The sequence below is a fragment of the Rhyacophila brunnea genome, unplaced genomic scaffold (assembly GCF_057557595.1).
Source record: "Rhyacophila brunnea isolate RB1 unplaced genomic scaffold, BYU_Rbru_1.0 scaffold_4, whole genome shotgun sequence".
Classification (NCBI taxonomy): Eukaryota; Metazoa; Arthropoda; class Insecta; order Trichoptera; family Rhyacophilidae; genus Rhyacophila; species Rhyacophila brunnea.
Genome location: NW_028233068.1, coordinates 47,426,670 through 47,453,208, shown reverse-complemented (window position 1 = coordinate 47,453,208; position 26,539 = coordinate 47,426,670). Strand labels below are relative to the sequence as shown.

The window sequence follows — 26,539 nt, the reverse complement described above, 5'->3', positions numbered from 1 at the left end:
CAACAAGTCGCGCGACAACTCGTTAAATTTTACGATAATTATCATAATTGCTTAAGAAATTTTACGATAATTATCATGCTTATCGTAAAATTTAACGAGTTGTCGCGCGACTTGTTTTCGGTGTGGACCCGGCATAAGGTATACGTATTTAATTAATAAATAGATTCCACAAAAATGAATATTTTATTTTTCCTCTGTTCTGTTTTGTCATGGAACCAGTGATGCCAACCGTACTATAATTATAGTACAATACTATAATTTTAATTTTGCGAAAAATGTTAAATACTATAATTTTACGCCAAATATACCAAAATACTATAATTTTAAAGGATTCAAGACGAAAAATGTTCCTATAGATACTATATATTTTTTAGAAATACTATATTTTTTACGCCTTTGTACTATAATCAGCAAAGAAAAAGATGGTAACACTGCATGGAACCCTCCATTCATATTGACTCTCAGAATTTGCTTAAATTTCTTGGCGAGCTATTTCGTAACATTTCTGTATTATAGAAATACCAGTTCGTTTATAATTACACACAATCATTAATTACTCCCTGTGATATTATTACATTTTTACGGTGTTGGTAAATAAGGTGGCCTAGAACTGAGCGAAATTAAGGAAGGCAAAAGGGGAGGCCTAACAGCGGACGACAGCAAAAATACGAATGACGAAAATAACATGAAACATTTCAATGGTGAAGCAGAATGTAATACAAAATTCTCAGAAAGACAACAAAAAATAAATTGTGAACGACAACACAAGGATCGTAACAGCGATTGTGCCTACAGTAACAATGTCTCACGAGTCGGGTGACACGTCAGACTCGAGATTGGTACACTGCATAAAACGTAAACACGATTTTTGCAGAATTACAAAAAAATGTTTCTGCATTTTTTTCAAACATTTTTGCTGTTGAGCACCAGATATTTTGGGCAGACTTCAGGAAAGGCGAATCAGAAGAAGAACGTCGGAGTGACTAAGTAAAGAAACTTAGAACAACATTCACTACATTTTGAAGTCGTCACGATCCTCAGCCAAGAGCGAACGATCGAGAAGATGTAGCAACACGATACCATGTAATATATATTATCAAGCACCCTAAATATATTATAAATTGATATATCTGTGTCACTCTGTCTGTAACGCATAGCCTGTTTCTCTCTAATGCCGGGCCCACACTGGCAACATGTCGCGCGACAACGCGACAAGCGATCGCATAAATAGAACACCCACACGCTTCTTAGCCAATACCAATGAAACTTACGTAAATACACAGGCTTCATCGAAATAAACACCTACCAATTTATATTGGTATTCAAGTCGGTGCGTTCTTTAGCTATGAATTTTTTTACCCGATAGGTAGGTGGTTTTGCTTTGATTATGATATAAAAATAGTATTATTGTTAGCTAAATAGTATTATTGAACGCATATACAAGAATGTTCACAGGTGGCACTGCCATCTGGTATTTTTATATTAAAATCAATATGTATAATATACGAAGCTACCAACATCTAATAAATAAAGGTAAAAATTGCATGTTTGATAATCAGCTCAGTTAAAAACCGTGGTCATAATCATGTACCCATGAACTACCCGCATCGGTAGCAAGAAGCAAGTAACAATGGAAAGCGCATCTTATTAATTAAACAATAGGTACGTGCCTCAACGCATATGGACTTTTTTTAAGTGCGCAGATTATCTTGATTGGTTTTGGCATTGAAACAATGTCAACTAATAAATTTAATAAAAATCGTTGATAATCGTGATACATAATATAACAATTTTCGCAGTAAAACTTCTGGAAGTAATAAATCGGCTCTATCGGTTGATGTAGTTACTTAACAAATGACCCTTTGTTTACTACATTTTAGCATTTCCGTGAACATTAAATAAAACAACTACACTAAATAATAATATTTAAAAGATATTATTTATATAAACTTGACAGGTGGTCACCCCATAAGTTACAGGTGAGTACCCTATTACTGAGTAAGATCACACCTGCAATGATTCCATGCAGTGATTATGTCGGCCTGCGACAGATGGAAATAATCGATACGATTAGTGGTAAGTCGTAATTCGATTGCAGACACGTTAGTAGGCACCGCAATAAACCCAACTAAGTCTGTCGGCCAAATCAATTGATGTGAATTATGGGTAAGTTAGATGGACATACTTTCATGAAGAACTGGCCGCTGACTGCGGGGAAAATAGTCAAATACTTTTCAATGAATAGCATTTGAACTTTAGGTAAGGCCATTTTTATTGTTTAATTAAAAATAAAAAGCTTGCTGAAAGAAGAATATTATTTAATATTTACATTTTACAATAACAAAATGAATAGTTCATTTCATTATTTCATTAAATTAATAATTACGGAATTGGCTAGTGTGAAAACAGATAGCGTAAAGTGAGAAATTCTGCAAAATTAGCTTTACGATCTTAACCTAGTTAATGTTAAGGGTAGGTACTCCCTTCTTACGTATGTAATTCACCGTCAAATCAAATTTACTCCTCAATACAAGTTCCTACTAGGTATGTAATTATTCAATTGAGTGACTGAACTGTTAACTTCGATAGAACATCGTTTTAAACAAACATTATCATTTTAATTATCGAGACTCGAGAGATATTAAGTATTAGATAGTAAAAGTATATTTTGCGTATATAAACATTTAAAAACACACGATGACGACGTGTAAAGTTCCACACCATAATATTAACAATAGGAACATTAATAATAATATATTATGTAACTGTAGATAGAATAAAGATATATGGCACAATCATACATAACATAGGTAGTTACCTATTGTATACAATCTATCTATATGTTGTAAGTAACAGTTAACTCAGAGGAACCTACCTAATACACAAAGAAAATGATTCTTTTGATAAATCGATTCTGCCGTGTCAAATCGCCGTGTGAAAAAAGCCTCAGCCTGAAGAAAATTAATCCCTTAACACTTTAATACCCAGCAGTCTAACATAACACAACAACACTGTCTTAGCATGCTAAAAAGTAGTTAGTTATTACTTATTACCAATAATATAAAATAGCCAAAATAGGTGGTACCAAATCATAGATCGCCCGTTTCTGAAGACGGGGGTCGCGGATTCGATCACACGTCTGGCTAAAAATGCATGTTTTTTTTTAATGAATGTTAATCCAGAGCACGACCGAAATGTATTAGATGATTGACTAGCAACTGTGTAACAAATCTATTTTAACCTTATAGTCTATGAGGCATACTTCGCTTATGAGAAAATGGTAATTTACTTTAAAATCTTTAAATGTAACCACGGTCAAAATATCGGATGGATTTTAAATCATAGTTTGTAAATTTTTACAAAAATATCGATACCGTTATTACAGAATAATGTTTTTGTTTTAAATATTTGTCTACTGTAATAAATTTGGCAGTGTGATAATTAATTATTTACGTCGATTACTTTTTTCAATAATTTTATTACTTTATTGCCAAACTAGGTTCGGCTACGGAAATTCAAAGTGTCGACACTTCTTTTGACCATGCGTTCAAATTACGTGTCTGATTCAAGCCATAACGGGTACAACATTTGTAAATGGGTAAAATTCACGTTTTTTCCGACACAAAATGCATAAAAAACTTACTAAATTGACATAATCATTGATTAAAAAATACTCTTTGTGGCGAGAAGAAAGACACGTGCTGGGAAAAGTTTTCCGGATTACACAATATGAGTAAAAAAAATACTTTTACTTGTAATAATAATAAATTTATTAGATTATATCATTTTCACTGTAATATAGATCTACATTCTACAACGTATTTTTAACCATACTTATCATTATATTTTATTCAAGACTGATGATTGATGAATAATAACATTCCTCAATAAAAATACATCTTTCCACCTTGAATAAATCTTAACCTGAATTTCATTTGAACACATACACTTATACTTATATTAACTTGACTCAATATTTTTTTAAGAAGTTGTCTAATAGATAAGCATGTGCTGCTAAACAATATCACCTAAATACATACTATTATGTAACTTGCTAATTTTTCATATTTATATTGACCGTAAGAAAGAAATAAGTTTTACACAATATTATGAATTAGGTTGCCTCGATCGTATTAATTAACACTGTTGACGTAGGTAGGTACATATTTAGTGACCCATAATAGTGTATTATAACTTAACTCCATGAAAAACAGGATTAATTAAAATAGGTAAATTAACCTTGTGTCAGGATGATAACCTGAGTTTATTTATTTCTGATTTATTTTATAAGAATCGTGACGAGTTACTAAGTAATTACTTAGACAAAATTTAAGTGGATATTTTGAAGTTTTACATTCAATGCAAAGTGAATAACGAGCGCAGCTGGGGGTTCAAAATCTGCCATCTAAAAAGCATTTTTATGCCCGATTAATGCATTTTGTAAGTTCATCAGTATGACGCGACTGCAGTAAACAAAATAATGGTAAAAAATACATGAAATAAATTAATAATATTTTGATGACACAAAAATTACTAAATGCACACGGTGTTCACAATATGAACGTAATAAAATACAAAACCAATGTCGTTAAATAATATAGGTATTGTGTATAAATATCTCTATAAATGGTGGATATGTATATCGGTCCCAATACATATTATAATAATTTAAAAATCAAAACTCTAAATATTAAAACAATTGATAATATGATGATGATTACAGCCTGTTAGCAAAAAGAAATAATTCGGGTAAATCGCGTAAGATTTGATAATAATGAGCCGAGTAAATAATGTTTTTTTTAGTAAACGCATATTGGCTTCACATAGTATGTACCTACTGTAACAGTACTCATAGCGGGAAATGCTAGAAATAAATTAAAAAAAAATATGCACAAGACAATTTCTACCGATACATGAGTTAACTAATTAATTGTACAGCTATGACATTATGAATATGGCGCAAGTGACCCTCAACACGGCGGTTACGTTGGCCAGGCCATATTGTGTTGTCATAGATAGAAACATCCAACAAAACATGAGGTTGATTTTCAATAAACCGGAAGGGGATAACATGGTACACCGAGACTGCGGTAGTTGGAATGTGTAGAAATGGACAGCATCTATGAGGGTAGAGTTAGTGATATCTTGACTTTTTTATCTCTTGAGATTCGAGAATAAAATTCTCGAAATCAAGAATACTTGTTTTCTGGAAAATTTGAAAGCGACACTGTTACGAAATTACTTATTTTCTCGAATTCTTTCGGCCAAAATATTTTTACCGACAAATTAATTTAAGAAATTCCCTCGAAATTTAAATTCAAATGAAAAATTGATAGTCGAGACTCGAGAGCTTTAATTTAGGTCTCCCAGCCCAACAAATATTTATCGGAAAATTTAAGATATTCCGTCCAGAGTAAAAGACCTTTTAACCGGGAAATCGAATTTTCTTGAGAAATTCCATTAGGTTTTTTAAAAATTGTGACAATTTCTCGAAAAATGAGAATTATCAAAATTTCGGAAATTTTATTTCTCGAAATTCGAAATTGGCCTTTTCTAAACAAGTTCTATCTGGGGGTAAAGAAAGATAGATGGCAGTGGAGATCCAACACCTACAGTGCCCCTGATAACTATCATAGAAATAGAGAGCACTTTAGTTGTTTATTCTCCCAATGTACAGAACCAACCTGCCACTGCCAATGCCAATTGGAAGGGCGATAACTATGTTCAACCAAATTCCTTCGGGTGTTGATATATTCCACTTGCGTGAGGGTGAGTTTAGGTGGACGCTATTTTATAAATTCTTAAAATAGGGTCTCCTTAGTACACTCAGTGTACTTCTATATGTGTATACTTGTATTTTCATTGTTTTTTTTTATGTTTATATTACCTATGTTCTCTTTTTATATTTTCATTTTTAACGTTTTTATGACTTTTTTCTTTTTATTAATGTTTCATGTCATGTTGTGAACGTCTTAAACTTATAATTTGTAATGTCCACAATTTGTTATTAAATAAATTGAAAATTGTATTGAAATTGATTATAGTGACGATGGTGTTGATGTGTTGTACCTTCGTATGATTTTAATATTCGTGTTAAATCATTGAAAGAGGTAGTTTTCCAACATTACCTAATTAATTAATAATACGTATTTGCATATTATTTACCTGTAAGTAATGAGAATTACCTGTACCTACTAGATTTGATCTTATATAAAACTGTATCGGCCAATGTTTCGAACCAGCGTGTACTTCTTCCACAGCTACATATATTTTTGGTCATAATGACTGAATTTGGAGTTGATATCGAAATGACAGCGGGCGGTCGAGGATGTTAAAGACTCCGTGCCGAGTTAGATAAATCGGAGAACGTGCGTAACTTACGAGAAAACGGATTTTAGTTCATTTCCCGCGTGTTTAAAAAATATGATAAATTAATTAAGTATGGTGTAATGCTGTGACGTTCTCGGATGTAGGGTATGGCAACGATAATTGATTTAACTAACCTAACCATAAAAGAATTATTTTATACAATAGCATAATCGTAAAAAATATATGCACCAAATATTCTAAAATCACCCGGAGGAAGATGTATTACTTGTGACTAAAATAATTAAATTATCAATGTATGAAAAGTATTCTACATACCTGAAGATATCGAAATGAGGCGAACGCTGCTAACACATTCTGTAACAAAAAATACAAGATTTAATTAGTTTATTAGGATAAAACAATATGTTAGATAAATATGTTCACACAGTACATAGATACAGATTATTATAGCTTTTTCATCCATAACAGTCCCATGACAAAGGGAATAAATCAAATAAAATACATCTCGTAACCGTCCCACTCGCGAGTAGGAAAAAACGACTTAAGTACTTAGATAGTTTTTAAATAATCAACCTTTACAATACTATAAACCTCTAGCTCTAGTAAGAAATATAGACATTTATTACGTCCACCAAAACAACTGTAGGTGTTATAAATATATTGTAGATTACTAATAAATCCCTTTCATAAATTGGTAAAGGGACTCAATTTCACTTGCCAAATCATAAAAAAATGCAACTGTATAATAATATGTATAACAATTTAGGATACACAAAGCGATGTCATATTTCAATCTAGACATGAAGACGATGACATATTTTATAAATCTAACATGAAACTAGATTGTAAAGCATTTGTAATTAATTAGTGATCATGTAGTTGTGATACGTTTAGCGAGTTTTTACTATGGGGGAGTGAGGACAGCCTTTTGTTTATTTATATAACGTTTGAATATAGCCTAGATTCTAAGAGAAGATGACGCTTATAAAATAAACTCGCAACTAGATTTGGAAGCATTGTTAATTTGTGATAGTGAAGTGGTGGCATTCACAAACAAGTTAAACCTGATAACGACGAAGAAAGTGAATTAATCAAACAACCTATTAATAATTAGTAGTGTGTAGCAGTATGTAATATAAACGTACCTAATAAACCAGCAATCTAAGCAAATTTAGGTGCCATATTACTAATCTACATTTTTTTTTTACTGAACTTTTTACTGAACCCGTATCATGCTCCATTTAGTAGTTATCTTTTAACAAGTTTTCAATTACGGATAAGGGGTTTCTAGGAAATCTGGCGAACAATGAAGACTTTATACTAGAATGGCGAATCTAAAGGCACGGTAGTGTGACCAGGGGCCCGATTTCCTAACTATCGTCTCGTGTGGCACCAGACGACATGACGTTATTGTGACGCCCCAGGGGCTCGATTTCCTAACTATCATCTGAGGTCTTGACTTTTGAGTTTGGAAGCCATATTTCCACCAAATATTGGGGGCGCGGTGCTAAAAGTGACCAAGCGAAACTCCGCGTCCTTATGGCACAACAAAATGGATTCCGGCGCTGTGACTAAACTTGCCTCACAGCTGTATATATTAAAACGTTAAAATAAAAATACCACAGATGATTTTAAATTAATGTTACATCGGATTGGCAAAAATTGATAGAAGATACCACGTGGCACTGCACTAAATTCTCATTGGCTGCTCAGCGAGAGAAATGTCAAAGCGGGACAGCATGTTTATACCAGCTAACGGACGTCGTAAGTCGGATCGCGTATACATTGACATCGGTTCAAAACTTGCAAACATTTATAACCAAATCACGAACACATTATTTTGGCCATGACCGTATCATCATAGTGTTTACATCTGATAAAGCAATCAAAATCAAAGTTCTCGAATGCAAACTGTAATTAATAATCCGCTTAAACTTCTCCAAAATAAAGTTTCAATTCGGTAAGAATAAATTTAGTTTCCTTAAAAGGAAACTCGCAGCTGGCGCCAAACTTTGCTTTCATAACATACACACCAACTTTTCACGCGACATAATATTATTAATAGGTACCTACATATAATATATATATATATATATGTGTGTGTGGTGAAACCACATAGATTATTTTAATAAACACAACACAAAGTAAATAGGGAGCTCTAATTCTTAAAATGGTTTTATATGGAGTAAATGCCGATCAATGATTAACATAAAAAATAATTACTTAGGCTATACAACTTTACAATTTTAAAGTTTACATGTTTGTGATTAAGTAAATTCATACATTATATGCACTGAAAAATTACCGACATTATATTATTGGAAAGTAAAAAGGTGATAAATTTGGGTGTTGGTTCAATAATTATTGCTGTATGTCTTCAATAATAAATACATAATATTAAAATCAGTGATTGCCAACCAGCTTTCGCGAGAATTTTAAAAAGCTTGCGAAAAAACTACAACATGAAAGTTGTAGAAAATCAAGGAAGTACACGCCGCGAATAATACAAGTTTTTAGAATAGATTCAGTGAAGATAATAAATTATTCGAATGCGGCGCTAATATACCTACTATAAGTGAGTATGTGTACATCGGATTTTTGAGATTTTCTTCAGTTTATACGAGGTGATAGATCACTAGACCTACTATTTTATAATATTATGTGATTCTTGTCTGTTTAGTTTAGTGGAAGCCAGCGGCAAACAAATTTTGAAAATAGCCGATATGCTGGATTATTTATTAGGTTAGGTTTAAGTAATCATTCTTGAATTCGTGAATTTTGCCGAAATCGGCGATGAAAATTGGCGCTGTTCCGGCCTGGTTTCCAGTAAACAGACTTGTACCTATTATGTATGTATACCTATGTTTGATATTTTCGCCTTTGGACCTTAATACGTAGGGGATTCCAGAAATTTTAAAATTGTCGAAGGGTTCCATCACGCATCATTGCTTACGCTTACACATTCATATTGCACTCTACTGAAATAATAAAGATTATTCATATTATAATGGTCTGAATAAATAAATGATTTTGATAAGATTGCTGAGGATTTTGACTCTGAAATGCAGTCATATTCGGATTCTCTCAGGGTGTAGAGTGAAGCTTCCCCAGTAAGCCCCTTTACTGTTCCAGCGCGTCGACTATTGTCTCTATTTGAAATAATATAATATTATGTATGCACAAAAACAACGTTTTACTGGAACTAGGTAATGCAATTGTGTTTATTGTGACGCCATGCAACCTACTGTCACCTGTTTTTATCGTATCAATAAAGCCGGGTGCATTATTTAATCTACGTACGGACGTAGTTTTGATTGAGTTTCAAAAGAAACCAGAACAATATTATTTTGAACGGTAGCTTTAAAAATGCAATATTAACAAAAAGGACATTCCACATGAAGAGAGTTGACAATAGCTTTATTCACTATGAATAAAAATTAATGGACGGACTAAAAAAAATTAGAACGAATTCAGATATAATTTTTAAAATTGAAACTTAAATAATACTTACATAAAATAATTACAAGATAAAAAGAACTTTTTATACACCACGTTTTTAAATTTTCTGTTGATTCATATAAACTTGACAATTCTATGTACCTATTAATAATTTAGGACAAATAAAGCAATTGTCAACAAATCATTTTTTTTTCTATTTTGCGACAAACAAAAAAATATAGAATACTGAAATGTCATTTTGATTTCCATAGTTAAGCACGTACGGACCACCTCCTTAGCAACCAATAATAGTGGATTGGATTACGGATTTCTTCCGAAACAACTTTTCATACAAAACAGAATTCACTGAAAATGAATTCAATTCTACTTAAAGCTGGCTAAAAGTATAAAAAGAATGCATTGGCATCGTGTTCTGATATATTCTAAAAGTTTCAAATGTCTAGCTAGTCGGGAAGTTAGTTAAAAATCGATTGCAAGATTTGTACCGGATAAACAACCACCGGACAAACAAGAATACGAGCTAAGAAAAACGTGGTGAAAAGGAATGGCATTAGATTAGATACACATTGCAAGTACATATTATAGTATAATAAATACATCGTACTTAATAGATTCCAGGCCGAATCATTTGGAACATCTGTATATGACAAAAAATAATTAATTGTGAAGTTCGAATATGTACCACAACAGCCCGCCAACCATTGTCCGAGGAGCCCTGAAGCCACAGTCCCGTAATGAAAATCGCACAGTGGCGTACATAAGTCGGGAGGAGGGTTAGCCACCCACATCCCCCGCAGTCAATGGAAGCGTTCCCGGGGTATATATTTATTTATGGGGATCGGGCCGCATGCATAATCCCGAGCCCGAGATGAGGGTCGGACTGGTTAAGGGAGGAATGAATTTTATGGGGGCACTGTATCCTCAAATAAGGAGTTGCAAACAAATATTGGTTATTATAATGTCAGTTTAATTTTAGGCGCACTTTCTCTGTGGTAGTATAATATTATTTAAGATTCAATGGTTTAGTGAGGGAAAGGTGATAGGTATAACTTTTTTCAAATTTAAAGTCGGCTTTAAAACAATCACATCATTAATTTATAGATTAGGAAAACTCATCTGTCCCAATTTTTTTGCCGCCCAATTTTACAGATTCCGTTTATTGCCAGTCAAGTTTTTAAAACTATTCAGAACCAATTTTTTTCCTGGTAACAATTTTTAGAATTCTAGAGATTCTCATAGATTTCTTGAGAATCGAAAGTCATCTTTTCTTATTGTAAGAATCGATCCATTATTTCTCTAGAATCGGTCACAACCCTTAGGTCCCACCCACTCCATATAGGCATATCTATATCAACTCTGCATCATGTGTATGTACGGATTTTATATTATGTTACGATTGTTTGTAAGCATTTTACTCAATATCCTTTATGGAATGGGACGAACATAGGAAGGGTGAACACATTCTCAATATATTCAATAAATCACTACAAATTAGGTACACTATGGCCGTGGTGGAAATAGAAATAGTCTGGAAGAAGAAGAAAATAGTTTGGAAGAAGAAGAAAATTGCCAGGCGGCAGTAACAATATTATTTAACCACTAACAATATTTAAAATTTAAACACTACAGATGTCGCAGATACTTATTTATCAATGGAGGTAATTCACGCGCCAAAATACTTTTCTTATTCATCAGTGAAGAGATTTTCTAAGGCTATTCAATAGAATCAAGACTCGTATTCCTTAGGGTCAGTGTTTCCCAAAGTGTGGTACGCGTACCCCCTGGGATACGGGAAGAGTTTGGTGGGGTACGCGCTGCACCGGGCTTTGGCTGCGCCTGGTGCAACTAGCATTAATACGACACCAATTAATACAACATCCGTGTTAGAAGGTTTATCGCATGCGAAAGAAGAGCAATTATTGTTGGAAGAGCTGGATTTAACTTCAGACGTTTCTTGAAAAATAAATATACATGATAAATGTACTTTAACATCATTCTGGTTGCAAATGCAACATGTGTATCCAGTTTTAACAGAGAAAGTCCTGAAATACATATTATTGTCTATGTGAAGTTGCTTTTTCGGCACCTGTAGACATTAATTAAGTCAGAAAAGAGGAACAGGCTTTTGGATGTGGAACCGCATCTCAGATTAAAATAAAAACCAGGGAACCAAATTATGACGATCTCTCTCAACATAAACAATTTCATCCTTCTCATTGAATATAACTGAATGTTATTTTACAATATAACTTGTATTTATTTTATTTATATTTTATTAATTAGAATAATATGCATTTTTTTTTGACGAGGGGTACTCAGTGTTACAAAACTTATAGAAGGGATACACAAACACAAATGATACATAGGTAAGTACGTAGGTGTCTTGAAAATCAGAAGTGGAAATGGAAAATTTTGAATCCATATAATTTATAGTAGTAATTATTAAAAGGAAAACAAAATAATACCAAAGTCCTATACATATTAACAATGGAAAATTGCTAGTGGAAAATCCAAAAATGGACAACCCCTGCATTGCGAGAGGGATGCTGTGTTCCTCCCAGATCCTTCCACCTTCTGACAGGGAGTAAGGGTAGGAGCGATGCGGAGGGGTGGCGGTCGGGGCGAAAGAGCGGGGGCGTTTCGCAAAATGGCGGCCCGGGGGCGGCGCATTCGTCCGACAGACGCCGCGTCGCATCGGGTAGGCGGATGGGCGCACTCTGTGAAGGAGCAATCTTCACTACTTACATTACACGAAAATTCGTTACTCGGGCTCTACCGAAATAAAATCGTTCCATTTGAATCGCCTTGAAATATACATTATACACCAGGACTTTCTTACTTCATGAGTCAAATTGTCAAGTGACGTCTCAAAAATTGTTGACCGAAACCTTCAAGCGCTTGCTTGCGCTCAAATCATCATTCATCGTCGTCCAACGCAAAACATGAGGACGGCAAAAATGTGAAAATTAAAATAAAACATTGTCGTGAACCTCTAAAGAAATCTCATTCATAAATCAAAAACGAGTATTTATTGTATAATCCGTACATATTTCAATGAAAATCATCAGGTTGCCTTTCCCTACCTCCCTCCACATAACAATTCCCTTAGTACCTATCTAAATTTTGGCTAAAGTGCAGTGTTAGATTGTTTCGCCTATCCATATGAAACATAAACTTCAGCTCTAATCCGCTCTTTACGGCTAGGTAAAATCGTGTAAAAAGAACATTTCTTCGGACAATTTCATTTAATAAATACAAATTATCTTAGTACCTATCTAAATTTTGGCTAAAGAGCAGTGTTAGATTTTCTTCGCCTATCCATATGAAACATACACTTCAGCTCTAATCCGCTCTTTATGGCAAGGCAAAATCGTGTAAAAAGAACATTTCTACGGACAATTTCATTTAATAAATACAAATTATCTAAGGTGACAGACAAGTTAACTTAGCATTGCAAATTTGTTTGATACACTCTGTGCTTCCCAATTAAATGACCACAACAATTTATTATTCTAAATCTCATTTCTTTTATATACGCATCAACATAATATACAAATTATGAATTCTTTCAGATAGATTTGTTGGACTTATCAAGTAAAGAGATTTTTGACAAAAGTCAATGAACTGCAGCTAAGCAATTTCTTCATCTGAATCAATTTTGCCTATTTAATTAATATACATGTTTAATTCTTTATACACAAGAATGAAATGTGGAGAAACGAAAGAGAATCACAGTGTGCTAGACATGCCTCTGCCACGGACGGTTATATGTAAATTGTGCGAATGCAGTTCGCAGTATCACAGTTCACCGTGAGCTATTGAGCCGGAAAGAGATGGCCGTACAGCATTGAGATCAAAAAATATGCGTTGTTCGTGGACCATTTCACCGTGAAGTAAATTTTACGTACCTACCGTATGTGTTTGCAGAGATCTGAAGTTTTTTGGTCACATAACCACAAGAGGAGAAATAATAATCATTTATAGTGGTTTGACGTCAGCGGGATCATTGGAGGTTGACGAAGGGTCCGACCGAACAAACCGTAGTGACAGTACTGGTGTCTCAATACATTCGGATAAGAGGAAGACGGAATGCAGGGATCGCCGGAGAGATTTGGGACATTCAAAACTAGTCACAATTCTCAGAAGTGTGGGACAAAAAAACTAAATAAATACTTGTGAATAATAAGTAGTCCAAATATAGTTGATGTATTAATTATTTAATGCAATATATTCAGATAAATATGACAACATAATAAATATTACGGACAAAAAGTATATATAAGTATGTACTTATATATAATAAATATCTAATCGCTGGTAATGATAGTACCCTGGTTCACTAAAAAGAAATAACATTTCGAAAACTTATCGCTTAGGTTTGTAGGTTGTGTATTTCAAAGTTCTTTTGTCATCAGCCGGGCTCCATCACTGCTGGATTTTTATCTGGGCTTTATTATAAATAGTTTATGTATTTGACAAAACTATTTTTTTCTTAGTCAGACTTATCTCCATTTTACTTGAGTACACATGATATGATGATTTAGTAAATACGTAACCAATATATTTGTAAATTTTTATGGCTATTAAGTAGTTGATTTAACTATAACTAGGTACCGCAAATAATCAACGTAATATATTGAATTCTAATGGATTAAAGTTTTGTACTACTCCACTTGACTTGACAAATTTTTGCAACACGGGTTCGCTTCTCGGCATCTTCTTTCATATTTCAAGTATAGTCCCTGAAGATGCCGAAAAGTGAAACCCCGCATCGCAAAAAACCACTCAAATGGAATAGTACAAAACTTAAATCCATTAGAATTTAAATTCAAATTCCATTATTTCGTTAGTATTCATATTGTAACATTATAGTATTGAGTGCTATCAAAAACAATTCCTAGAATTATCAAAAAAATGTATTGGTACTTGGTAGATACATACCGCATGCGACCGACTTATACGAGTAGTAAGTATATACACAGTACACAGCGTTGTCGAAAGGGGTAGGAAACGTGAGCGGGAGTGAGGGGATGGTTTTTGATTAAAATTGTGACGATTAAGATTGCCGGGATCGACGAGGGGCGAAAGGGGGACTAGGGGGAGGAAGCTGAAAGAGAACGGGAGAACAATGAGTTTTTTTTTCATTTTGCTGAATACTGTTGTTTTTTTTATATTATTTTATTTTTAAACAATTTGTATGAGAAACGTTAACGCACCGCACCGGTGTAAAACAAATCTTGGTTTAAAACGCTGCGCGGTACACGGTATTACGTCTCGTATTGTCAACAGATAATATAAAATGTTTAGTTATATAATAAAATTAAAAATTGTAAAGCCGTCAAAACCGGACGTATTTTTTATGTAGTACGTTATTGATAGCCAAGTATTTCAAACTTGAAAGAACCCGGAATGGCACAGTTTCACCTACGTACGGCACATCTTTAATGAGTTCGGTGTAATTGGGAGGAAAAGCAGACTTAACTTCGCAAAGCACTAATTACGTGAATTAAAAAAGTTGCAGTAAGCACAATTACGCCATAATCTTTAGCTAAAGCCGCTAAAGTTTATCGTATACTGTAGCGTAACACCTCAAGGTCAAAGAAATGAAAGACACAAGAAAATGCCCACCGTACTTAAATACATGCATAAATATTTGCATTTACAAAACCCAACAATTATATCATGTATATTGCTCTAGATTTGATCGAGGGATTTTACGAATGCTTAATATAATATACAAATCGAAATACTATATAAAAATAAAATGTACACGAAAAACTTCTTGCCAGGAAATCTAACTATCTTTTGTTAAATTTCTCGATCTATCTATATTATAAAAAGGGTCTAGGACGTTTTGGCACCGGGACAACTGGACGCCACGAAATTCGAAAATAAATAGACGTTAGGTACTTATAGGTACTTTGTACTAATAATATTGAATATTATTATTTATATTTAAATGATTATATTATAATTTAATAGTTGGTGAGAATGTAAATATGCCGACGTAAATAATAATTTAATCGTGCATATTATGTTTAAGTTCCAACGAAAAAAGAGTTTTTTATTTTATATAAAGCCTTAGGCATGGTAATTCTTAATCAGCAATAAAGAATACATTACGTTAAGAGTAAAATGAATTAAAACTACTAAGTAGTAGATAGAAACTGATTAAAATACCTCGTCTACGTTCTGTATACGTGTGTACGACAGTGCGGCGTCCAATTGTCCGGAGTCCAGTCGTCCCATTCCCTATAAATAAAGGGCAAGAAATTCGCATTCGTTTTGTCTCAGATATATAGATTTGTATCACAAATAAATGTAGGATTATAGGTAGACGAATCAGAGGCACGTGCCTTGTGCCCATCCATGTACATAGTTACTGAGGGGAGGAGTGGGAGCCACGACCACTTCCCGGCATGGCACCATGACTTTTCGTGTATACTATCTTCTCAAGTAGATGAATCACAAAATAAAGTGCGTCTCTTTAATTAAGTGTACGACTTCGATCACAGCACCTGCACTAGTAAAACCTGAAACACTGCCACGCACAAGGTCCATTTTTTTTAATGCAGTCGTGTGTGACGGTAACAATTTTCATTATTTGCAAGTTTTTGCATTTTAATTTCATTGGGTAGTGCAGTGAACATTTTTGGTAGAAAAACCTAAAAAATGTGTTGACTTCACTTCTGGTCGGAATCTCTTAAACTGCTGGATGATAAAATTTGGAGGCTACTTTCAGAGATTTAGAGATGCACGCCACCCATCGATAAATTTCGTCAGCTGAATGCAGAAGTTACAATAAATAAATACAATATTGGTCATCAATGTACAACGTCAAAAATGGTTTCCCAAACTACAGTACATAGTATTATATTTATACACGTATTACGTAATGCGGGTTCAGAAACAGGACTAAAAAAGCTCTTGACTCAGCGTAAAAATTGCAAATACAAAATGAGGAATTAGAAATGATTATGAAATTTGAAATCAATTACAATAATTGAACAGCCCCCGTTTCAATAAGTATGGATATATACATATATTGTAATGACTTAGTGAGTCTCGAAAACTGGAAAATGACATCGGGGAATATCAACATAAGAAGGAATCTATTCGAAGCAAGATTGACTGCATACCTACTGAACTCGTGGGTACTAGATTTGTACAGCGGTACTCTCTTCTTCAAACTATTTATGTCCTGCCCATTTAAATGTCCACTATTCGCACGCACATTGACGAAAATAAGAAGAGAAAACCGTGTTACAAAAACTAATGACATCTAGTAGAAGTAGAGAAAATATGTTTTAAAATCACTATGGCGGCGTTTTACAACAAAACACCACTTCAATTAACAGTTAGTTTCAAATTATGTAATCATAATACAATTATTATATAGTAATAAATTTAAAATGTTTTTCTAAGCTGAAGAAAATAGTCTCAGTAGTTATTAGATTATGTGGAAAAAGTACAGAAGTGGTTTGAGCACTCGCGAAGCACTCTTCAGCTTGAATGTTCTAGAGCAAAGATGCCTAGATGTTAATGTTGATGTTTATATGTGTTTCATCGATTACGAGAAAGCATTCGATACTGTTAGACATCCTAAACTTCTCGACCTCTTACAGGAGAAAGGCATCGATGCAAGAGACATTCAACTGATAGCTAACTTATATTGGAATCAAACAGCGAATATAAAGATTGAAAACGAAATCAGTGGAGAGGTAAAAATTCGTCGCGGTGTAAGACAGGGTTGTATATTGTCACCTTTGCTATTTAATATGTACTCGGAAGCTATTTTCAAGGAAGCCTTACAAGGTGAATCGGTGCGTATTATGGTTAATGGCAAACATATTAACTTTCTCAAAATGAGACGCCTCCTTAGCAATCGAGATCTTAACCTAGGTCTGAGACTGCGTATGGTACGTTGTTATGTGCTCTCAATTATTTTCTATGGTATGGAAGTATGGACGCTAAACCAAGAGATGTCACGGAGACTTGAAGCTTTCGAGATGTGGCTGTATAGACGCATCCTCAAAATTCCTTGGACTGACCGGGTGACAAATGTTGAAGTTCTCAATCGAATGGGGAAGGACCGACAAGTTCTACGTAGTATCAAAACCAGGAAACTACAATACCTCGGCCACATTATGAGAGGACAAAAATACAGCATTCCCCAACTTGTCATTCAAGGAAAGATCAATGGGAAGAGTAGCAGAGGACGGCGCCGCATTTCGTAGCTTAAGAACCTCCGTGATTGGTACGAGTGCAGCTCCACCGAACTGTTCCGGGTAGCAGACGACAAATATAAGATCGCCTTGATGGTGGCCGACCTCCGCTAGGGGATGGCACAATAAGAAGGAAAAAGTACAGTAATTTCATTGAATGTATTATGTTCTCTTTATATTAAATATAAATAATGTCCCAACCAGAGCCTTTAAAGTGATTACCTAGGATTGCCTATATACAGATCGATGTAGCCTAGTCATACAGCGTTTAAAAGTCGTATAAGAGTAGTCAGCAAGGCGATGTAACGCATTCTTTGAGAGCAACAGCAAACCTGGGGAGATATAATGCCGGGTCCACACTGGCAACATGTCGCGCGACAACCTCGTTAAATTTTACGATAATTATGATAATTGTTTAGGAATTTTACGATAATTATCATAGTTATCGTAAAATTTAACGAGGTTGTCGCGCGACATGTTACCAGTGTGGACCCGGCATAAGAATGCTTTGCAAAAGGAAAAGTATAAAAGACTTTTGGAGGTCAAGTCCTACCAATTGTTGTAGTGCCATAAATGATGATGATTAGGCAATAATGACAGTTTTAACTCCATTCATTATATTAGATGACTCAACACATAAGCTATCACTGAAAGATTTTTGAATGTTAATATATTCTCTTTGATATTATGTGAGATAGTTTTGAGAATAACTGGTTTGCAGGTAAGGTTGGTTGTTAAGGTGTTCAATCCAATTTTCTGTCTGAATGTCGATAAACATTAGGGGTCAGGTGTACCCCACAGAACTCGCCCTTTTGTTTGCTATGTTCTGCACTATTTGGGACATCGGGTAGCAGGTAAAAAATGTCCACCCCAGCTACGAATCACACCTTGCGTGCCGCGGAACAAACATACGTGACTGGTAACAGATTGATGTAATGTAGTTTTAAAACACATATTTACAAAAAAAACTCTTAATTTATTGTGCAAATAATATACCTATACTTAGGTATATTATACTATACACTATATGTATAACCATCATCATCAGCCTAAAAATCTCTACCCCGGTTACGATCTCACACCTCGCATCCCGCGGAACAAAAATACCTACATGGCTGGTAGCGTAAATAATTTGAAAACTATTTACGAAAAACGCTATATCTTAATAATTTATTGTACAAATAATATAATACTCTATAACCATCAGCATCAAGCCTGAATCTATCCATTTCCATTGCTGTATGAAGACCTCTCCAAGCTGATTTAACTCGTATTGGCCGTTACGTTGCCATAAACTTCCGCAAACTGTTTCGTAGATTCAGCAGCTTCTAACCAAATGTTAATAGTTATAATGTAGTTTTAACACGCAAACATCATGATTTGAATTACCTCATCTCCACTCGCCATGTATATGCACAGTCGCGATTTGTGCACGGCCGGCTTCCAAAAGTTAAATTAATAATAATTTTCGAATTCAATCGAAATTGTATAAAATACATTATTTTATCATAAAGGAACCAACCAGCCTAGCCAACGCATCGTTCTGGCTTAAATAATTACTGGCCAGAAGAAAATGTCTCAATCGTAAATAGGTATGTAGTCACTATTTCATGAGAAAAAATGCCTGTATGTGGTGTCTTATCAAAGTTATAAAATTGGCATTCACATAGGTTTTTGATTGTATGCTTCCACTATGAATGTAAGTCTAAACATTTTAATTTATAAGCGTATGGTAATATCGACATCTAAACAATAACTCGAAGCCGAGACAGCATACTTACTATAATAAAACATGTTTTCAAAATATAAGGTAAACCTGTTAATCCGTTAAAATGAAAAGATTTTGAAAGTGTGAGATTTTCAATCCCAATAGTACAAAATATATAGTTAAAATAAATTCAGTGACTTAATTTTTGACTCAGCTGGTGGTCGAATAGAGAGATTTTCTAGTAACATCCAGCGCTTTCAATATTTCCATATTGAGATTAATCCCGAGAAGAAACAGTGTATGTAGTGTAAATGGTGGAAGCGGGGGTCGGAGATAGAAATGTACACATATGAAAATGAGGCGGTTCAGCAGATCGCTGATAAGATGTACGCAGAAATTATAGTTACAATGGTGTGCCTTACCGATCCGAGATGAAATTGATATTACATGAACGTATGTAGTCAGACAATATATAAGTAACTATTCGAAAAATTTATTAATCTGTTGTGGTTACAACATTATGACAAATTTTGTACTTTTGTGTTTTTAGCTTATTTCATTACTATTATTAAAAATGGTCAGCACTCAGCTTTCCAGAATCTGGATTTCACTGAAAGGATTTCGTTTATGGCAGTAATGGCCGGTTAACCAGAAAAATCGTAAAATCAAAAACAACTATTCAAGAAAGAGTTTGGTGTGGAAGGAAAGAGTTATAAAAATCAAAAATCTCTGAACGTAAATATTTCAGATCAATCAATTGTGCAAATTGCACGAAAACATTATCCCTAATTTACATAAATGTGCAAATAGTGATGCATAGAATATTTTATCTTCTAACAGTTTTAGATTTGGCTTCTCCTTGGAATGGATTCATTGTGGTAGATGAATTAGAGAAATGAAACCCATCAACCCTGTAGTCCTCAAGATCTCGATATTCAGAAATGAAACCCATCAACTCTGTCGTCCTCAAGATCTGGATAGGAGAAAGTAAGGGCTTAAGCTGCCCAATGATTTCTATCGTGAAATCATAGTCCTCACCATGATCGAGAATATGTTAAAGCTAAATGTATAATTTATATAATACGCATAAAATAGCAACAAAATAACAACAACCGTCTTCTAATCCTATCTAAAGGCTGTAGGTACAATATCACCAGAAATACTTCAGAAATCGAAAAATGTCTTTAATAATATCGATGGTGTATAAATAACCAAACAAGTTTCAACATTTTTTGGTTACTTTACCCGTTGTTTCAGCTGACCAAGTCTTCATTTGAATATTTAGTAGAAGGACAATTTTTACGACTCTTTCTACCTGTAATAAATTACCTTGCGTTAATGGCATCCTCAGAAAAGATGTGACAAAAGGCCTGTTTGGGATTATATTTAAAATTTCGACCACAATACATGCTACATTCATTTTGGACAACCACTTCTCTGCACATTCGTTCTCTTTTAGGGTACTTACGTGTAGTCGGTGGTTAATTGCTAATTACTTACTGCATAAAATGTTGCCAAAAATGGAATATTCACTTTCTAGACTAAAACAATTAAGATACCTAGATAAGTACCAAGTTTAATTAAAGTACCTACCTACCTACCTAAGCTATATTATTTTTATGGAATTTTATAAATTCCAGGTAGATATATTTTTTCGTAGTGTTTTTCCATTCAACTTTCTCGTTTCAATATTATGTAGGTATTTAAATTATAAAATTACGAGTTATCGGTACCTACTTTATTCTAACTTTATTCTAATTATTCTAACTTTGTTAAAAATATACTTAGAATTAAAATTAAATTTGAAAGAACTATATATTATTAAGAATAAAACTGTCATATGATAATATCTGCATTAAGCCGACCTAAGTATAAATTTTTATATAAATGATAAAATAATATGATCCATCTTGATTCTACGAAGTAACGAAAACTTCTCACAAAAAAAAACTTTCTGGAAAATATTTAAGTGGAAACAGTTTGAAATGGGTGTTGGCTGTTAAGGGATTTTATAAGAATAACATTATTTTGAATCATCTATTTTTGTTAGTAAACCGTTTTTCTTAGAATTGGATTAATGGCGAGGTTAGGGTTGCTGCAAAGACGGACGCAGCGGGTCACCACATTTTCTTCTCGGCTACGTCTGGATGAATTATTGCGACACTTTTAAACCATGCATGCGGGCCGGGGACAGTAACGCACCCCCGTTTAGTAAAAAAGGGTAATAATATAAAAAAATACATTAATATTTCTAAATTAGATTTTGACTATATCTAGTTTTAGTTGGAAATATGTTACCCGGTACTTAATAATACTTATCACATTCTGACTCCCATTCATACATGACAGAATATAGGACTTGCTAAAGCTCTGAGACGAGTAGGTACGTCCTTATTCATCAGACGTCACAGATCAGCCAACATTGTTGTTCGTAGTTCTCAGGGTCCATAAGTTAACGGTCCACTCCAGAACACATTTGATAAATGTGTTTGAATTAACTAACAAGAAAATAACTATCTATATTTCAATACCTGTAAAGTATTCCTACGATGAAGGCTTTGGCATTAAATTCAGTTATTGGGTGTAGAAAGCAATGCGGTAACCTGTTCGCAATAAAAATGAAAATTTTCGATTGCATATTTTGTTCAAATTGTTACCATTTATTTCAATATCCAACAATCATTATTTTCTGCAGTTTACCATATTATTAAATTCGAAGTATGAGGCAGTAGGTACACAGGGTGTCACACAAGCATTAGGATTTACAATAACATGTAGGTATCTATAGGAACGGCGATCATTCATAACGCAACCAAACTTACAAAATAAATCAATGTCGCTCAATATAGCTTTGTCTTAGGTCTAGGTCCATTACAGTGTTGCCATCATTTTCTTAGCTGATTATAGTAAAAAGGCGTAAAAATTATAGTATTTTTGAAAAATATATAGTACAGGAACATTTTTCGTCTTGAAATAATGAAAATTATTGTATTTTGGTATATTTGGCGTAAAATTATAGTATTTTACATTTTTCGCGGAATTAAAATTATAGTATTGTACTATAATTACAGTACAGTTGGCATCACTGGTCCATTATCAAGGGCCTCTCCGGCCAAGCTACCCAAGTCCTATAGTTGGGCCAACTGGCTATAGCGACTTGGTTTGCACGACGACTAATTATAGAAACATAACATATAGCAAGCTGGTGGGTTCACACTGTTATAAATACACCCAGGAGGGTGACGATCACCCTTCACCACGTCGTACCACCGTCAATAAAATTCTTCATAGTGTAGCAACGGGTAAATAAACATGAAAGTCAAACAAAAAAGTTCATAATATCTACGCTTATTTTAATCGCCGCCACTGGCAAAACAATATTGCAGAGTAATAAAAAAAGACAGTAATTCATAGGTACCTGCACATAAACGCGAAATTATATTATTGAAAAAGGTTATTTTGTTGCATCAGAATGCGGTTCAAATGGTCAGGATTGTCAATCCTGTACGCACTCTTCGCATCATGATGGTGGCAATTTGCAAGCAGCCTCAAAATACCAAATTTATTATTATCGTCATTACCGATTACATAACAGCGTTGTGAACAAAAATATACTTCAAAGGAAACGTGTTGTTGTACAATAAAACATTTGCGTCGTTGGCGAAATGATTTTCTTTTGACTTAGGTATGTCGGTGAATAAAAATCGTATTGTGCATAGTTTATTATAATATGCCGGGTACATTCCCCGTACCCACTGTTCCGCCAACAGGACCGAACTTTTATTTTAGTCTAGCGATGGACATCTGACCCGACCAATACGAGTTATTGCGACCCGTCGCATCCACGAGTGGTTATCGAATGCGCGCGGCACACCTATTAGGATCATTATAACGAGCAAACCTAACGAGGTCGACTGTTATAAGTATAAAAAATATATTTAGTGTCCGTTTGTGTTGTCCGTCTTTAGAGATGCCGCGTCCAAATATTAAGGAAAATATTCGATAGGTACCTCAGATCGTTGAGTTTTTTGGTAGGAATCAATATTTAAACTCGGTTACACAACGCTAAAAGTGATTTGTCAGATAACTGTATGCAATTTTTTATCAGTAACGATGTTTATGAGCTATTTCGCGACACACAGGTTGAGAATGGCTGCCGGCAATTGTGCAGTTTCTCTGTCTACGTCTACTTATTATTCTGTGCACATTGAAATTGATAATACAGTATTATGAAACTATGCCATTTTACACAAAATATTAATTATATTATCATTCTCGGAGAGTCAGCTATGTTTCACTCGGGCGCTTAGCGAGACAGACCTTGCATAAAGGATTTGCTGCCCGAGGAGATCTGATCTTGATTGTAAATGACGGAAACAACTTTAACTACAATACCTCATAATCTAAATACACTTCACATTGTATTGTATTGAAGTTACAACAACAGTTTTAGAATTTTAGGGATACGAATAATTACATTTTTATACGTTTGTCAGAATAATATAAGACGTCATCAGTTAGTTAAGAGGTATTGCGTCGTTGAAACCTGGTGCTAACTAAGGAAGGCTTCCTATTTTGTATTCACACACAATACAATGCGAATACGCACGACAAGGTTGCCCGACCGAACATTAATACTGTTTGGGCAACTCACATGCTTACCTACCTTATATGCAATCTGCATACTGACGGATATACGTATGATGTAGTTAGCAAGTCAAATGAGATGTAGGTATGTATGTTTCATCGGTACTTACGGCAGAAAGATAGAAAAATATTTTGAAATATGTACAACAAAAATGAGTAAAAGACAGCAAGAATAGTACGCACTGTGCTTCATTTAATATAATATGTATTTTAGATTATAAATTACAAAGTATAAAAACAAACAAAATCAATTAATAAAAAGTCGTTCGCAGGGCCGATTACCTCGCAAATTGGAAAGGGCACCGGAATCCAAAAAATAAAATTTGAAAACATTTATGAAAAGACCTTGCGGACGCTTCCCCCTACCCCCTAGCTAATGAATTTCCAGGCTCCAAAAGCTTGTAAAAAGAAAGTAGGCATTGTTAATAAAATATGCTAAGTATTATTGAAAAAAAATGCAAAAAATATACCACGTGATGAAAATGTGTTTACTATGCACAAACGTGTATAATGCAGATATACTTACAAAAGGATAAAATTAGACTATGTTTGTCCCATTAAATAGTACTTTTGTATAACAAAAATGTATGATTAATTATAATGTGTACATTTTGAGTAATGAATATAGTTTTATATATGTTATTTCCAAGTTAAAAATGATAATGAAATAAGTGCTGTCCAGAGGAACATACATGGACATGTTCCTCTGGACAATTTAGGGGTTTTTATAAAAGTGTCTATAACTTGCTTTATTGAAAAACATTCTCTGAAACAAAAAATAAAAAGTGATGCATCATTTATCTGAGCTCGAAATAGTTTCATCTATTTTTCTAATTTTTTTATAGTTTTTGAGAAAAAAATCAGGAAAGCTTAAAACTGGAGATTGTCCAGAGGAACACATCTTGCCCCTACATCAGAAACTACCGTACCACAGTCCACAACGTCAGACGTTATGCACTCAATCAAATTATTTGTGGTTGATTCTTTTGGGGTCCCCAATATACATTAGCCCAATGCCCCGCCCCCCCTTCAATCGTAAATAGATATAATAACAGCTTTATAAGAGGCTTAACTTTTGCACGAATACTCGATAAAAACATTAGTTTCCGTCCCCACTGCTGGAACACGTAATTAACTCACAACAATGGCATTACTGTGTCATCGCGTAGATGAGGTTTTTCTTAACTTTTTGAATTAATAAGGTTTAATATAAATGCAAACCTACGATTGTAGTAGTTTCATCCAATCAATAAATTATTGTATATAATAATATAGTAAATACTTCCAGACATATAAAAGTATATTACTTAAATGTAAAAATAAGTATTTTTGGTTAGCATTGGATGTTAACTTCAGCCCGTGAAAAATTTGTAATTCAAGCAAGTATTCCACAGATTTTATGTTGTAGTTGAACCGGAGAATAGAATAAGAATATCACGGAAAATGCGTTTCGGTTACAGTTTTATACTAAGTCGTGTGGAGGTAATGCTATAAAATGCAATCAAATGCAAGTGGAATCGAATCACGCCAGCACGCACGAACATTACTGAACCAATAATATACCCGATGAACTTGAGCTGGATAGTGATAAGTGATAACTGATAAGAAAAGCGATGGCATGTGACTATACATACCATCCTCCCTTATGCAAACTCTCTCTAAAGTTACAAAACTAACGAATGTCTAAAACAGAGTTCTGGGAAGTTAACGAAGATTATTTTTTCATCTCAGCTATTAATAAAACACCGGGCAAATTAATTTAGGAAAACAAGCGAACATTGCTCGACATTGAGAATTATTCACAAGTGGGCAGCTGTATATTTCTTGCGGACCAATTTAATTAACGTCATTGGTGACAGACTCTTAAAACTACAAATGAAAGGTACAATGACAATTTTTGGTACCCATTGTTAAAATGTGTACATTTTTTTTTTATTGAGTCGCGTATATTTTAGTAAATCAAAACAGTCAGTTGCTCAATGACGACGCACTTCAAGAACTGAGGATAGTAGTTGACGATTTTGTTTATCTTGGTGCTAGAGCTAGAATAACAAACAGCTGGAGTTTAGGTATTCGCAGGATAAGCATCGCGTAGAAAGCAATTACAGGCTCGAACTCATGTTGAAACTCAGACAATAAATTAAAAAGAAAGACATTAGATTGTACTGTG

General features: G+C 34.1%; 1 protein-coding gene across 1 annotated transcript in view; it reads right to left on the bottom strand.

Moving 5' to 3' along the window:
- pan (transcription factor pangolin) overlaps positions 1 to 26,539 on the bottom strand; it is a 377,320-nt gene that overhangs the window by 308,750 nt on the left and 42,031 nt on the right. The window contains exon 3 of the mRNA XM_085953736.1: positions 6,646 to 6,684. Coding sequence (XP_085809862.1) covers positions 6,646 to 6,684 — 39 coding nt within the window. The remainder of the gene's footprint in view (positions 1 to 6,645; positions 6,685 to 26,539) is intronic.